Below are 16,316 nucleotides of genomic sequence, written 5' to 3'. Positions count from 1 at the left end.
TTGGCCCTAAAATCCAAGAAAATTAGACACCCTGGAACCTATGTCTTTAAGACCACTCTGAACTAAAGAACAAGGACAAGCTAACCTTGTTAACGGAGCAGCTTCATCACAATTTCACCATTTATTCCATTGCAACCAGATTTGGTCCTATATTCATCCAACATTCACATCATGTACTTTTCTGTAATAGTCACGAAATAGTGATCAACAGTAGGGATGCTAACAGTATTTCCTTTTTTTGATCCTAAACCAAATGTAGCAGTTCAACTTCAAGGATACAAGTGGAGCACAGAGTATTAATTGAATTGTGATATCTTTAATGGCGTCATGCTGAATTAGTACAGCTGGTCGCTTAGTGTGATCAAATACCAACACAGACATACAGCCCTATGATGCTAAAATTGTAATAACAAAGAAGCCATTCAAATAAAAAGGATGAAACTCTTAAGAAATTCTTTGAACGGAAATCAATTCACTTTGAGATGTTACAATGTTGTGTATTTGAGCTGAAGCATGCAAAGTGCATTGCGCTGATGAGGTTGCTGCAATGAAATTTCTATTTACATGTGGCTGAACAACGAAATGGCTAGTTTTCTGTTCCATAACATACTTCTGCATGTAACATGTTATATCACCAAAGATTCTAAATTACTAGTTAAAAACCTAATAGGTGAATTTGCCCTTTGAAGAAGCTCAATGTGATCATGAGACTAAAGCTTTATTAATTCAGGATCAACTACAGGGGAAAAAAAACCTGAGGTGCTAGAATGTTCAAACATCATGAGATTACAGGATGGTGTGACAGTTGATCTCCTCCAATGCTAAGTGCCTCACACAAAAACTCAGACAGGAAGCATCAACACCAGGCTAGCAGCAGAGAATAGTTGAATAGTTGAAGAGAGTTGGTTCCTTTAGAAGAGAAATAGGGTAAGTTGTGATTAAAAATAAGAACTTTACTCAGGCACAGAGCTTACAATCAAACTATAGCCTTGTGGGATTGCCTCATGAATTAGTGCTCTCTCAGCCTTAAAATCAGTCAAATGGACTACTGCAAACTGAAAAATGGGAATGGCACAACAGAATGAAAGTAATATGTTCTAAAAGCATGCACTTTAACATTATGTAGTTTCATAAAATAGAAACTTGTACATGACTGTCATCTATGCAGCGGACCAATACACTGGTGCTTCAGCAGATGGTAGGGCAGAGATTGATGCTCACTAATCACAAAGTATTGATTGCAGACCTCGGGAATGCTTCAACAGACACTTCCTCACCACGAGGAAGGAATAATCAGCAAGTGAGTCACTAGAATGTCTGCTCATGTCACTTGTCTAAGTGTATAACTGAATGAATGTTTTCCTCATGTCCTTCACGCCAATCTGTGCACCTTCACACAACCCCCACAATCCCTCACTGTCCGTGCCAATCTATCTTTAATGCCGACAGTCATGGCCCTCCATGTCAATTTAATGCTAACTCATGCCAATCCAAATCCCCTACCACTCTTTTCCTTTCCATCTAACATGGAAACTCACCCAGTGCATCATGGGAAAATTTCAGGGCAATTGCTGAGATTAAATAATATAAAGCTCTAAGTATCTATCATCAGTTCCAATGAAAATGACAGTAAATGAGCTTATGCACATTTTACACAGATGAACGTCTGTTTTTAACAACCCCAAAGAATATTTCCTTTTTCCCAAGTATCCTAGCACTATATCCAGAGTGTACCTTGTTTATGAAAATAAATCCACAAAGCTCTTACCAAGTCCAACCTGTGCACATTGAATTTCGCACACCTGGGTCATCAAAATCAGAACAGAGTGGAGATATCTGTCAGCTTCTGGCCAAAAACCTCCAAAAATGTGAGAAATACCAGCTGATCCCATTCTCCCCACTGTGAAAATGGTAGGTGCTCATGTTAAATCACAGGGCTTTCAATCTTCAGCCTCCTCCAGCACTTTTGCAAGCAGACCAAGCAGTGAAAAATCTCACAATGATTCATTTTTCAAAACTTTCAATTTATTAAAAAAAAAGGCAATAACAAACAGACTTTATCAGTCTTTTCCACAAAGGTGTCTTTTCAGGAATATTTGGGGCAATTGCCTACTTTTAGTGCAAACCGAAACCAGACACTGAATGTATACATCAGTGAGCTAGCTGTACCTCCTCCTCCCTAACATTAAGGGGGATTTTACATATTCTTATCAATATGACATTGCCAGGATTATCATATTTAAACTGACAGGTGTACGTTTTGTGACTGTCATTCTAAGGTACAGTATATTGTACTATTACAACATGACACAGAAGACAATTCTCATTTTTAGCACTTGGGTGTTGAACTTCATCCAAATGAAGTCCAGTAAATAGATTAAAAAACTATAACAAAAACAGAAGTTGCTCAAAAAGCTCAGCAGGTCTGGCAACATCTGTGAATAGAAATCAAAGTTAATGTTTTGGGTGCGGTGACCCTTCTTCAGGATAGATGGTAGCTTGGAAAATGTCAGTTTATATGCAGAAGATAGGGAGGGAGGGGGAAGTAAGGAGTAAACAATAGGTAGGGATTGAGCCCAGAGAGAGAGAAGAACAGTTGGACAGACAAAGGAATGGATAACGATCTGGCTGGGAGGGTGAATAGTTGTTAATGGACACTGTTAGTGACTAACATTAGGTACTGTGTAACGGCAGACTGTGTGATAACAAGGCCTGGAGTGTGTGGTAGGGAGCTAGGTCATGAGGGAGTTCAGGCCCGAAAAGTTTGAACTCGATATTGAGTCTGGAGGAACACAGAGTCCCCGAGCCTAAAATGAGGTGCTGTTCTTCCAACTTGCACTGAGCTTCACTGGAACACTGCAGCAAACCTGAGACAGAGATGCTGGGCAGAGAACAGGGCGGTGTGTTAAAGTGACAGACAGCTAGAAGCTCAAGGTATTTTTTTTTGTGGGCAGAATGTAAATGTTCTGTGAAACAGTCACCCAATTTCCTTTTCGTTTCCCCAACATAGAGGAGACCACATTATAAGCAGTGAATGTGGTAGGTTAGATTGTGAGAACTGCAGGTAAAGTTCTGCTTCATCTGGAAGGTATGTTAGGTCCCTTGGCTACAGTGGAGTGAGGAGGTAAATGGGCAGGTGTTACACTTTTGGCGGCTGCAGGGGAAGATGACGTGGGGCATGGTGAGGTGTTGGAAATGAAGGAAGAGTGGACCAGGGTGTCCCAGAGGGAGGGATCCCTGCGGAAGGCGGACAATGGAGGGGAGGGGAATATATGCAGCATTTTGCTGGAGGTGGAAGAAACGGCAGCGGATGATCCTCTGGATGTGGATGCTGGTGGGATGGTAGCTGAGGATAAGGGCAAACCTATCGCTGTTGTGAGAGGGAGAAGAGGAAATGAGGACAGTAGTGCAGGAAATAGTTTGGACCTCATTGAGGATCTTCTCGTCAACAGTACTGGGGAATCCTCAGTTGAGGAAGAAGGTGGGGCATTTCGGAGTCTCCCTTGATGAAGTTGGCCCTTTTGGAACATATGCGACGGAGATGTAGGAACTGAGAGATGGAATGGAGTTTTTACAGGAAACAGGATGTGAGGATGCATAGTTCAGATAACTGTGGGAGTTGGTGGGTTGAGAATGGCCAGTGGCCAATCTATCCCCAGAAATGGAAACAGAGATATCAAGGAAGGAAGGAGTCAGAGATGGGCCAGATGAGAGTGAGGGCGGGATGGAAATTGGAAGTGGAGTCGATGAATTTTTTTCAATTCTGAAAAAGAAAGTGAAGCAGCACCAGTGATATATCAATGTATCACAGAAAGAATTGTGGGTGGGGGCCTGAATAGGACTGTAAGAAGGAATGTTCCAATACCGCATGAAGTGACAGGCTGAATTGGGAGCCCATGCTGGTACCCATAGCCACCCCTCTGACCTGAGGAAAAATGAAAGGAGTTAAAAGAGAAGTTGTTGAGGGTGAGGATGAGCTCGGCCAGGTGGAGGAGGGTGGTGGATGGGGACCATTCAGACCCTGGCTCCAGGAAGAAGTGGAGAGCCCTTAGGCCATCCTGGTAGGGGATGGACATGTAAAGGGATTGCATGTCCTTGGGAAAAAGGAGGCAGCTGGGGCCTGTAAACTGGAAATTCCAAAACAGAGGAATCACAGATGTATTTGGGCTAGGACTGGGCCAGGGAGAGAAGACTGAGTCAAGGTAGGAAGACACGAGTTCCATGGGGCAGGAGCAGGCTCAAACTATGGGCAGCTAGTCCAGTTTGTGGATTTTCAGAAGGAGATAGAAGTGAGCTGTGCAGGGCTGAGAGAATAAGTTGTGCACCTTTAACAATGATTATCATTAAGTTAAATGAGAGGAAAATGACATTGTTTCCTTGTGGTGATTAAATCATTCATTCCTGATTTTTTTTATTGTTTATCTAAGAATGGGAGGATGATTAAAAATCAATCCCATTCTGTTGCAACTGAGTGTTGAAAAATTTCACTTACAACTTTGTCTTTATCACAAACATTTGAACTCACCAAAAAAGGCAATAAAAACATTTGCAAATGAGACATGTCTGCTCCATTTTGCTAGTTGTTTCCAAGTATACACTGATTTAGTATCTCTACCAGACTTATTAATACATTGGATAAGATTTGCAGATTTTTTTTAAACAATATTCTTCAATATCTCACACCACTCATGATTTCTCTGGTTATTATTACGAAAGACACACATCTCTAAACACAGCCTCCTCATTTTAGTATCAGCTCATAATGGTCTCAAAGAAAAATTGCAATTTTGGCAGTTGAAAATCTCTGTCTATTTTGGTCCTTCATCCAGCTCAAATGGACATGGCATTACAATTTGTAACTGTCACAATTATGTTTTACCAAAGTTTCTCTGGCATAACTGCTACACAATCTAACTGACTATTTGCTCATAGATGTAAAAGCAATTATTGGAACACAGTTGAACAAGACCATTGTCTAAAAAATTCAATATTTTTAATAGAGTTTTTGTGTGACATGCTAAGTGACACCATTACTAGATAAATTATCAAATTAAACATACCCATCACAGAGAGCTCTGCTGAGGCACCGACTGTCTTATTCTCAGAGTTGGCAACGCATGTATAAAGCCCGGCATCTTGTTCAGTCACGCTTTTGATGAGCAAGTTACTTCCAGCCAGCATTGAGTACTTTCTGGACCTGAAACAATTACAATTGTCTGCTGTTTGGTATTGAAGAGCAGATCTTCTGAGAGATACACAGTTGTCTTCACCAAATAAAATCAACTTGAGCTTTAGTATCAAAGAATTGAATGTTTATGTGTAATGTGCTGATTCTCTGAGAGCAGAGGCACAAGTGTCTACTGAATAAAGAAGCACAGTTCAGATTTTGTGTATAACTTCCGAGGCCAGATGTTCTGCTGACTCCATGATCCCCCCCTAACAGGAAGAGATGTATTTCTGGGATTCTGAGATTTGGTTTCAGTTGACCAGCAGTGTTAACATAAATCGGGGTGCAGAAATTCTATCTTCTGACCCTTCTTAGGATGATGATGGGACTTGATAAGTTGGTTAGGTTTCACTGACACACATGTTAAATATTTGTGAAATAGTTAGGTCTGACAAGAGCTCTTTATAATAAGGATCATCCACAAATGAAAGAGTGGTCAAACAAAGCTTCAGAAAAGGAAGAGATGACACATTGAGAAAGAATCTAAGGGTTTTAATTGATATGTTTAGAAAAGAAAGCAGGTGATTGGATCAGTTGATGGTATTCCCCCATGAAATGCTATGTTCACCAAGCCAATTAGGGATTGATGATTCATGGTGGCACAGTGGCTCAATAGTTAGCACTGCTGCCTCACAGCACTAGGGTCCAGGTTCAATTCCAGCCTTGGGCAATTGTCTGTGTGGAGTTTGCACATTCTCCCCATGTCTGTGTGGGTTTCCTCTGGGTGCTCCGGTTTCCTCCCACAGTCCAAAGATGTGGGCCAGGTGAATTGGCCATTCTAAATTGCCCATAGAGTTAGGTGAATTGGTCTGGTTGGGTTACTCTTCGGTGGGTCGGTGTGGACTAGTTGGGCCGAAGGGCCTGTTTCCACACTGTAGGGATTCTAATTTAATGACTATCAGTCATAGTGATCCCCAAATCCCCTACATCAATAAATACAACTGTTGTATTTGAAAGATGAGGCTGAGGGGGGATTCAATTGAAGTCTTTAAACTTATGAGGGACTGAGATAGAATTGGCAGTAAGAACATATTTACCTTTGTGAAGAGTTCAATCACTCGGGGCCATAGGGTTAAAGCTATTGGAAAGGTCGGGATGATTCAGCACATTAATGTGGACAAGCCTTCAGCAACAATATACTGAGGCAGTCTTGAAAGTGAAAATGGGACTTCTGCCCCTTCAGGATCAAAGACCTGTCCTGGAGAGCTGACAGTCAGGTTGGTTGGCAGCTGAATACTGTACCCTAAACAGTGCCAGGACTGGATTAGGCTGATTAGGTCTTTTAATTGGCCAGCAGATAAACAATGGAATGAATGACCTTTCTCTACGCAGCAACTCTCTGGTTCTATGAAGGAAACAAAAGTTATTTTTGTTAACAGCATTGCTGGAGACTAAGTAGAGTTTTTGACCAGGCTATTGCTGGTTATTTTCAAACTTGCGCCTGACAGTGACACAGTGTTATAATGGCCTATTCCAAATTGCTTTGTTCATTATTTTCACAGAGGTGCAATGTCATCTTATAGTTTGTGAATTATATAAGCTTTTATTTACTTATTGAGGTAAAGCTAATTTTGCACTGTGGTTGAATAGGTAATGGAAAAGGGTCATCTACATCTGACCAATCTAGTTTTGTCCAATTAAACTGGACTGAAAATGGCCAATATGAAAAATACAGTTCTGGGCATCTCTTTGAAATCACAAATCTTCATATACTTTTAACCAAACATATTATTACACAGTTCTGAAGCAGGGATTGGTGGTGGTGGGGGGGGGGAAGAGAGACTTGAACCCAGACCTAGGGGCACTACCACTGTGCCACAACAGCCCTAGCTACACATGTATTAGTCAATGATCACTTTTGTTATGCAGCACTTTGTGTACACACTCACAGCAAATGAAATGCAAGGAGGCTGAGGGAATCACTACCAACATGCAAGCTAACACTTGCAATGTCTGTTCCTTCGGATACTGAATTACAAAAAAAACAAGATAGACAAATGGTGCATTAGTTGAGATGAATACTTAATAACCATGTTGTGCTTTTCACGTTCTCTAAGGCTGCAGTCATAAATTTTGATTTTCTGTTTTGAATTTAGCCCATTTTGTGTCTGGTGATGATTGTCTTTGTAATTGGCTTGTATTCTGCATGTGCTGTAGCATGTGCCTTAAAGAGTGCAACTGGTGGGAAACAGTAACTAAGACAAATATCTCACACATATGATAATGACAGCTGCCAGGAACTCTAAAAGGATTTGAGAAATTGACTATGAGAATCCAATGGGCTGGTTAGAAATTTTCAGCATTATAATAGGTGTTGTGGCACCCTAACTCAGAACTGGGAAGCAGCATGTGGCTGAGGATGATAGTGTAATGAATAGTAAAGTCAATATATCAATCTCTTTGAAAACAAGCTGTCTTTTACTTTATTTCATGTGGACAGAACCACTAAAATGTAAAATATAATGCAGCCATGATTTTCTTTGTTTCAGACAGTTCTCCCTGTTTTTCATTGACTGATGAGCTGGAGTCTCTGAGAGGTGATTAATGGACAAGGTTACCTGGTCTGAACAAGCTCATCCCCTTTCTTCCACATGACTGTAGGAGTTGGGAATCCAGACACACAACATTCCATAACTGCGTTTCTTCCTTCCAGGACAGCTGTGTTTAAGGGTCGCTGAATGAACGTTAATTGTCTGGGCACGCCAACTTCTTTAAAAACAAAAGGAAAAATTAGCACCCAAGTCAACAATATTACATAAGATGCAAGACTCGATCTATTTAACTCAATTTAATTGAAGTTAACAAACCAGACAGAGTTTTATGCACCAATGTGTTCCCAGCAATGCATCCTCTCAAACGCACACCCCAGACAAAAGGACCAGCCAGAAGAAGAATGTCTCTGAATGGACAACTGTCAAATATTAAGCTGAACGCTGGATGTCTGACCCTCAGGGACAGGACATCTCACCTCTGAGACCTGCTGGACAACCATTGATGCTGGTGGCCCTCCATTACTGTCCGTGCCACCAGCTGCAGTGGCCACTGTTGGTGCTGCACTTGGATGATGAGGAAACCATACAGTGCTGGATCACAACTTGGGAAGTGTTTGAGGGACCTGTTTAAGCTGGTATGGGGGGATGCTAAGATTTGAGAGATCGTTAGTGGAGAGATATATAGCGTGAGTAGGAAGTAAGTTACACCTTGGTGGGTTCTCCAATGGACCCAGTAGAGTCCAGGGCAGCACTCCTGGCCCATCAATAGCCCATGGCAGGGAAACCTGCAGTGGTACATTGGACCTTTCAGGGGAAATTAGTTGCCTGTGTAAAGACCATCAAATTACCCATTGCTGGATTGGCTGTTTATTAGCACATCAAATACTGTTAAAATGAGGGCATAATGTGGCCCAGTGATAATGTCCCAACATCTGAACTGGAAGGTCCAGGTTCAAGTCTTACTTCCCTGAAGATGTACCATAATATATATAAAACCACTGGTAACATTGTGATGGGGTTCAGCGAGCAGAGGACAACCCAGCTCCTGGATTATTTAATTAGATTACTTACAGTATGGAAACAGGCCCTTCGGCCCAACAAGTCCACACCGCCCCATTCCCCTACATTTACCCCTGCACATTACACTACGTGCAATTTAGCATGGGCAATTTAGCATGGCCAATTCACCTAACCTGTACATTTTTGGACTGTGGGAAGAAACCGGAGCAAACCCATGCAGACACGGGGAGAACATGCAAACTCCGCACAGTCAGGAATCGAACCCGGATTTCTGGCACTGTGAGGCAGTAGCGCTAACCACTGTGCCATCCAACCACTGGGCCACTATGCCACATTGTATGTGTGTCTCCCCTGCTGGCCTCAAGGTTACAATCCCACTGGCAGGGGAAAGTAAAATCCAGCTTAACATTTATGTACATTCAATATATTGGCATTTGTCAAAAAACATGCATAGATTCTACTCAATCACTCATGAGCACTACAACAGTATACGAAGTATTTATTCTGTTATTAACACATTCGCTTGAGGGGTCATTTTCAAAATAATATTAATGAGCTCCCAAGAGAAATTACACTTCAAAACTGCAGGAATGTTGTGTTATCAAAGATCATGGTTTCTGAGGCAGAAGTATTAACCTGAGGTGAACCTGCCTGCTCTAGTGTCTCAGGTAAATGTTAAGTACCTTAGCCCTTAGCAATCATCTGCTGCCACACCCACTGTTTTGACCCAGTGTTCAGTACATAAGAACAAATGGCAATCAATCACAGACCAATCATACTTTTGCCAAACTGTTCCTCTGTTTTTGTCAAACTGTTGTCTGAAGTTATCTGTTTTGCTGAGAAGGGCACTGGGTTTGAGTCCCAGTTCGTGCTGCATCACATTTCTGCCAGTCCAAATAATCCTGGGTCTCTACTTCTCCAAAGATGACTGGGTAAATCAAACCCAGTTAAAGACTGACTGCTCCTGTCAGGATGCCGTTAGAAATTTTAACCTTTACAGACAATCACGATTAACTTCCACAATCTTGATTGAATCTTCCATTTTCGTTGAATGTTTTGCTCTCTTAATCAAAATGCAGAAAGATACTGCCATTGACTCTTCAGAGGAAGTGTGCTGTATCTCCCTTCAGCCAATTGGTTTGGAGGGCAGGACTGGAACTTGCTCTCAAATCAAGCTGATAGGGTCAATCAGAGGAAGTCACACACCCGAGAATACTGTATCTGTAATGCTGTGAGGTGCCAGGTAAGTGCTTTGTGTTGGACATTGGCAACTAGGACTGGAGGTTATGGGGAGAGATGGAGTAACTCTCAATGGCCACTGTCTTTCCCCAGTATCTACTCTATGTCTAGAACCCATGCCCACAACCCTGAACTGACAAGCAATCTGCACTGGTTTACCCAGCCTGTTGGTAACTACTTATTTATCCTGCTGGAAATTCAGATAATTGCAGTGTAGGCAGGAATGGGCCTTAAAAAGGTGATTAATTGATCATTTAAGGGCAGGAAGATCAGGTAATTCGAATCTAGACCGGAATACTGAAGGTTATAATCGTGTCTGAAGGTGAATTTTGACCCCCATTCTGTTCCTGGTTTATCTGACCAGGACAAAGTGCTGTCTTTATCACAGATGAGTCAGGTTCCACCACAGACCTCAAAATAGGCTTTCTCTGTTTCTAACTGAATCATTAATCACCAAGCAAAAGGCACATGTAATTGACAAATCACACAAGGTGTGAATATGATGTGCTATGCACCATTTCAGCACTACATATGGTACTGTAATTATTTTAGCTCAAAATAGTGATGATCTTGAATTGCAAGATAATTAGCATAAAAAACAGAAGGGAAATAAGAAGAACATTTCTATGAAGTGAACTGTTCTGATCTGGATAGCAATGCCTCAAAGCAGACACAATCATAACTTTCAAATAAATGTATATATCTATGCAAATTGTACAAATATACTTATATATGTATATTAGAAAGAATTACATGGAAGGACTAGGGGAATGGGAGCTAATACGTCACAATGGGCCAACTGCTCTTTTATTTTATGCTGCATCATGTTAATAGGAACCGACAGCATTGCAACCCTCTACCTGTGTGATTTCCACAATGTTCTTCTCTGATATCAACAAAGAATGCTATTCAATCAAGACATCACAGGGATAAGTTTCCATTTATCTACACTCAATACCCACTAACCAGACTCTGCATTCAAAGGATACTCCTCCACCATTTCTGCCCACCATCGACAGGATACTACTACCAAACACATCTTCCCCTCCCCTTCACTGTCAGCAATCCATAGGGACCGTTCCCATCCATAGAGATGGTCCACTCTTCCATTACTTCTTACACTTCCTCAATCCCCAAGGCACCTTCCTATGGAATTGCAGAAGATGTCATGTTTGCCCACTCATTTCCTTCCTCCTCACTGCCCAAGCCCCCAAACACACCTTCCAGGTGCAGCAGAACTTGACTTGCACTCTTTCAATCTAGTCTACAGTGGCTCAGTGCTCAGCACTGCTGCCTCACAGCACCAGGGTCCCAGGTTTGATTCCAGCCTCGGGCGACTGTCTGTGTGGAGTTTGCACATTCTCCCCGTGTCTGCGTGGGGGTGCTCCGGTTTCCTCCCACAGTCCAAAGATGTGCAGGTCAGGTGGATTGGCCATGCTAAAATGCCCATAGTGTTAGGTGTATTAGTCAGACGGGAATGGGCTTTGCACTGTAGGGAATCTAATCTAATCTATATCTATAGTCTACTAGCTCACAATGGGGTATCCTCCACATTGGCAAGATCAAACACAGACTGGGTGACTGCTTTGCAGAACACCTCTGCTTAGGGAATGACTATACCTTCCAGTTGCTTGCCATTTCAATAAAACACCTTAGTCCCATGTTAATGTTTCTGACCTCATACCAATGAAACTAATCGAGGAGAAAGTGAGGACTGCAGATGCTGGAGATCAGAGCTGAAAATATGTTGCTGGAAAAGCACAGCAGGTCAGGCAGCATCCAAGGAACAGGAGATTCGACATTTCGGGCATAAGCCCTTCTTCAGGAATATGAAACTAATGTAAGCCAAAGGAACAGCATCTCATTTTTTGCTAAGGCACTTTACAACTTCCAGGCCTCAATATTGAGATTCAGAATTTCAGTGTATGACATTTGGACAGCAATTTTCTTACAATCCCCACCCTCCTAGGTCATTTCTTGTTTATGAGTTGTTGACTTTCTTTTAAGCGATTTCTCATTTTCATATCTCTATTTACATAAAATATCTCTATTTACACTTTCTCCTTCACCATTATTATCAGATCCTTGGCTTTTGTTCTAGGTATGCTCACAATCTGTTCTAATTGCTCCTCCTCCTCCTCTTTCAACAGTAGCAAAAATATACCATTTCCAGGTCCTTCCAGTTTCAAAGTAGAGTCACACCAGACTCCAAACATCAACTCTGTTTAGTTCTGTCCACAGATGCTCACAGACCTACTGAAATTCTCCAACACTCTGTTGTTACTTGACAATCTGACATCCACAGTACTTTGCTTTTACACCGACATATTTCTCTGCCAATGAACCCTAACTAACAAAATCCATATGCCACAAAGTGAATTCCTGATTAAATTTGAGGATTGCCTGTACGTCAGCAATCTAGCAAACAGCATGAACAGAGGACTGAAGACAGAATTGTAACAAACACATCATTTTTGTATTGACAGGCTGTGATGAGTGAGGTATGACAAGGATCAGTGCTGGGTCCTCAGCTATTGACAATCTAGGAAGCGAAAATAGGGAGACCACTACCTGGAAGACTTCCTCACAGCCACACACCAGCCAGGCTTGGAATTATATTGGCATATCGTCATTGGGTCAAAATTGAAACTCTCTCCCTAAAAGCAGGTTAGATGTTCATACACAAAATAGACTGCAACGCATCATGAAGAGACTCAATCATGGTCTTCTCAACAGCAATTAGCCACAGGCAACAAATGCTGGCTTTGGCACTGACATCTACATCTCAAGAACAAGGAACAAAAGTGATGTGCTGACCTTGTACGCAAGGGTCCTCCAGTACAAGAGTAAGGAAATATTGCTGCAATTGTAAAGAGCTCTGGTGAGACCACACTTGGAATATTGCACCCAAATGGGTTCTCCATACTCAGGAACTATGTACTTGTCTTAGAGTAGGTGAAATGAAGGCTCACATGTTTGTTTCCTGGCATAGGAGTTTCTTTTTTTTACTGAAAAGGAGAGATCGGGTAAAATGGATCCATATTCTGGAGAGATTGTAGATTAGATTACTTACAGTGTGGAAACAGGCCCTTCGGCCCAACAAGTCCACACCGACCCGCCGAAGCGCAACCCATCCATACCCCTACATTTACCCCTTACCTAACACTACGGGCAATTTAGCATGGCCAATTCACCTGACCCGCACATCTTTGTGACTGTGGGAGGAAACCGGAGCACCCGGAGGAAACCCACGCAGACACGGGGAGAACGTGCAAACTCCACACAGTCAGTCGCCTGAGTCGGGAATTGAACCAGGGTCTCAGGCGCTGTGAGGCAGCAGTGCTAACCACTGTGCCACCGTGCCGCCCATTGTAGGAATGAGTCACTCTTATTGAAACACATCAGATTCTGAACGGATTTGATAGGGCACTCGGTTTTGTTTTGTTTTATTTCAAGATATACTTTATTCATAGAAATAAATCTTTGGTACCTGTACAATTGATCATGTCGTTCATATACATACACATTGCATATCTTAACATTACAGAGAACAGATTGAATTAATCGAATTTACAGTTATTCATTTATAGTTCAGTTTATTAACTATAATAAACGGAACTATATATTCAGTCTTTCAGTATTTAGCTGTGGCTTCAGCGGAACCCACCTACTGAGAGGACCCCCTGTTATACGATAGCAAAGGAACCTTCTTTAACCCCCAGTTTATGGGGTTACCATTGTCCATTTGACTGTCCGGTCTCTGGGGTAGCTGTCTACATCCTCATGGACAGCACGAACTGCTGGACCCTCACTGGGCTGAGGTACCTATCCAGCTCCTCACTGGGGTCATTTACCCGCTCTGGTGTCATTGAGCTAAGGCAAGGTTCCACGCCGTCCAGTTCTGTGTCTGACAATGGGACTGTCAGAGGATCACAGCTCTCAGTTACCTGTAGTTGTGAGGCAGTGGGTACCCCCTGGTTCTTACTGGGTGGAGGGTGGACTTCGGGGGGTCCATTGTTTTCTGGTTGGGAGGAAATGCCCTCCTCTTCACCTACGGCGCTCTGTCTCTTCTTCTTCCTTGCGCCCGTCTTCACCATCCGAAGAGCTGGCCATCCCTCCCTCGTGCGGCTGTCTTTTCCCCTTTTGCTGGGAGGCTTTGGGGGCCTGGCAGGGTTTTCACTTCCTGTTTTTAACAGGTATCCACTCCTCTGCCTTCTCGATGACCTCCTCCTCCATTGCTTCCATCTGCCCAGCGAGAGCTAGGATCAGCCGCTGTGTCTCTCCGCTGGCTGCTGCCTCCTCCGCTCCAGCCTGTTCTTCTTTCTGGGTGCCACCTGACTCCATTTCCTGCTGTCTGGGTGGACTTTGCTGGACTTTGGGGTTCCACGGCTCACATTGCTACCTCGAGCCATCTGTGCATAAGTGGGGCCCCATGCTCGTCTTGGGCAGGTCTTGAACATGTGGCCCGCCTCTCCGCACAGGTTGTAGCTCTTTGCTTCCTGACAGTCCTTGGTCAGGTGACCCTTCTGTTTGCAGTTCCTGCAGATGGTCACTTTGCAATCCACTGCCACGTGTCCCGACTTCCCGCAGGTTCGACACACTTTCGGTTGCTCTGCATATGTCAGGTAGCCTCTGCTCCCTCCAATTGCAAAGCTCGAGAGTGGGTGGCGAATGTTCCCATTGTCATCAACCCTCAGAGTTACCCTGACCTGCCGCTTACTGGTTCAGATCCCAAAGGGGTCGATCACATCGGTGGTTTCTCCCTCAACTTGGACGTACCTTCCCAGGAAGGTCAGGACATCAGCACTGCTTCGCACTCCAGAAGGTCACGTCAAAGTAGCCTGCCCCAGAGAAATCCTGCAGGCAGTACACGTCCATTTTTTAAATTTCAAAATATACTTTATTCATAAAATACTTTGATGGTCATACAGACTGGCATGCTGCAAATGTGTTGCTGGTCAAAGCACAGCAGGTTAGGCAGCATCTCAGGAATAGAGAATTCAACGTTTCGAGCATAAGCCCTTCATCAGGAATAAGAGAGAGAGAGCCAAGCAGGCTGAGATAAAAGGTAGGGAGGAGGGACTAGGGGGAGGGGCGATGGAGGTGGGATAGGTGGAAGGAGGTCAAGGTGAGGGTGATAGGCCGGAGTGGGGTGGGGGCGGAGAGGTCAGGAAGAGGATTGCAGGTTAGGAGGGCGGTGCTGAGTTGAGGGAACCGACTGAGACAAGGTGGGGGGAGGGGAAATGAGGAAGCTGGAGAAATCTGAATTCATACCTTGTGGTTGGAGGGTTCCCAGGCGGAAGATGAGGCGCTCCTCCTCCAGCCGTCGTGTAGTTGTGTTCTGCCGGTGGAGGAGTCCAAGGACCTGCATGTCCTCGGTGGAGTGGGAGGGGGAGTTAAAGTGTTGAGCCACGGGGTGATTGGGTTGGTTGGTTCGGGCGGCCCAGAGGTGTTCTCTGAAGCGTTCCGCAAGTAAGCGGCCTGTCTCACCAATATAGAGGAGGCCACATCGGGTGCAGCGGATGCAATAGATGATGTGTGTGGAGGTACAGGTGAACTTGTGGCGGATATGGAAGGATCCCTTGGGGCCTTGGAGGGAAGTGAGTGTGGAGGTGTGGGCGCAAGTTTTACATTTCCTGCGGTTGCAGGGGAAGGTGCCGGGGGTGGAGGTTGGGTTGGTGGGGGGTGTGGATCTGACAAGGGAGTCACGAAGGGAGTGGTCCTTGCGGAACGCTGATAGGGGAGGGGAGGGAAATATATCCTTGGTGGTGGGGTCCGTTTGGAGGTGGCGGAAATGGCGGCGGGTAATACGTTGTATGCGCAGGTTGGTGGGGTGGTAGGTGAGAACCAGTGGGGTTCTGTCTTGGTGGCGGTTGGAGGAGCGGGGCTCAAGGGCGGAGGAGCGGGAAGTGGAGGAGATGCGGTGGAGGGCATCGTCGATCACGTCTGGGGGGAATCTGCGGTCCTTGAAGAAGGAGGCCATCTGGGTTGTGCGGTGTTGGAATTGGTCCTCCTGGGAGCAGATGCGGCGGAGACGAAGGAATTGGGAATATGGGATGGCGTTTTTACAGGGGGCAGGGTGGGAGGAGGTGTAGTCCAGGTAGCTGTGGGAGTCAGTCGGTTTATAATAGATGTCTGTGTTGAGTCGGTCGCCCGAGATAGAAATGGAAAGGTCTAGGAAGGGGAGGGAGGAGTCTGAGACAGTCCAGGTGAATTTCAGGTCGGGATGGAAGGTGTTAGTAAAGTTGATGAACTGTTCAACCTCCTCGTGGGAGCACGAGGCAGCGCCGATACAGTCATCGATGTAGCGGAGGAAAAGGTGGGGGGTGGTGCCAGTG

The 16,316-nt window shown here is 44.1% G+C and overlaps 1 protein-coding gene across 1 annotated transcript in view; it reads right to left on the bottom strand.

Annotated features, from left to right (window-relative positions):
• The window catches only part of dcc (DCC netrin 1 receptor), a 990,886-nt gene that overhangs the window by 625,108 nt on the left and 349,462 nt on the right, over nt 1–16,316 (bottom strand). Inside the window, exons 4-5 of the mRNA XM_060825544.1 lie at nt 7,786–7,936; nt 5,061–5,197 (exon numbers count right to left, since the gene is read on the bottom strand). Of these exons, the coding sequence (XP_060681527.1) occupies nt 5,061–5,197; nt 7,786–7,936 (288 nt within the window). The remainder of the gene's footprint in view (nt 1–5,060; nt 5,198–7,785; nt 7,937–16,316) is intronic.

The sequence above is a fragment of the Hemiscyllium ocellatum genome, chromosome 1 (assembly GCF_020745735.1).
Source record: "Hemiscyllium ocellatum isolate sHemOce1 chromosome 1, sHemOce1.pat.X.cur, whole genome shotgun sequence".
Lineage (NCBI taxonomy): Eukaryota > Metazoa > Chordata > Chondrichthyes > Orectolobiformes > Hemiscylliidae > Hemiscyllium > Hemiscyllium ocellatum.
Note: the sequence above shows the minus strand (reverse complement) of the source record. Positions and strands in the feature narration are given on the sequence as shown.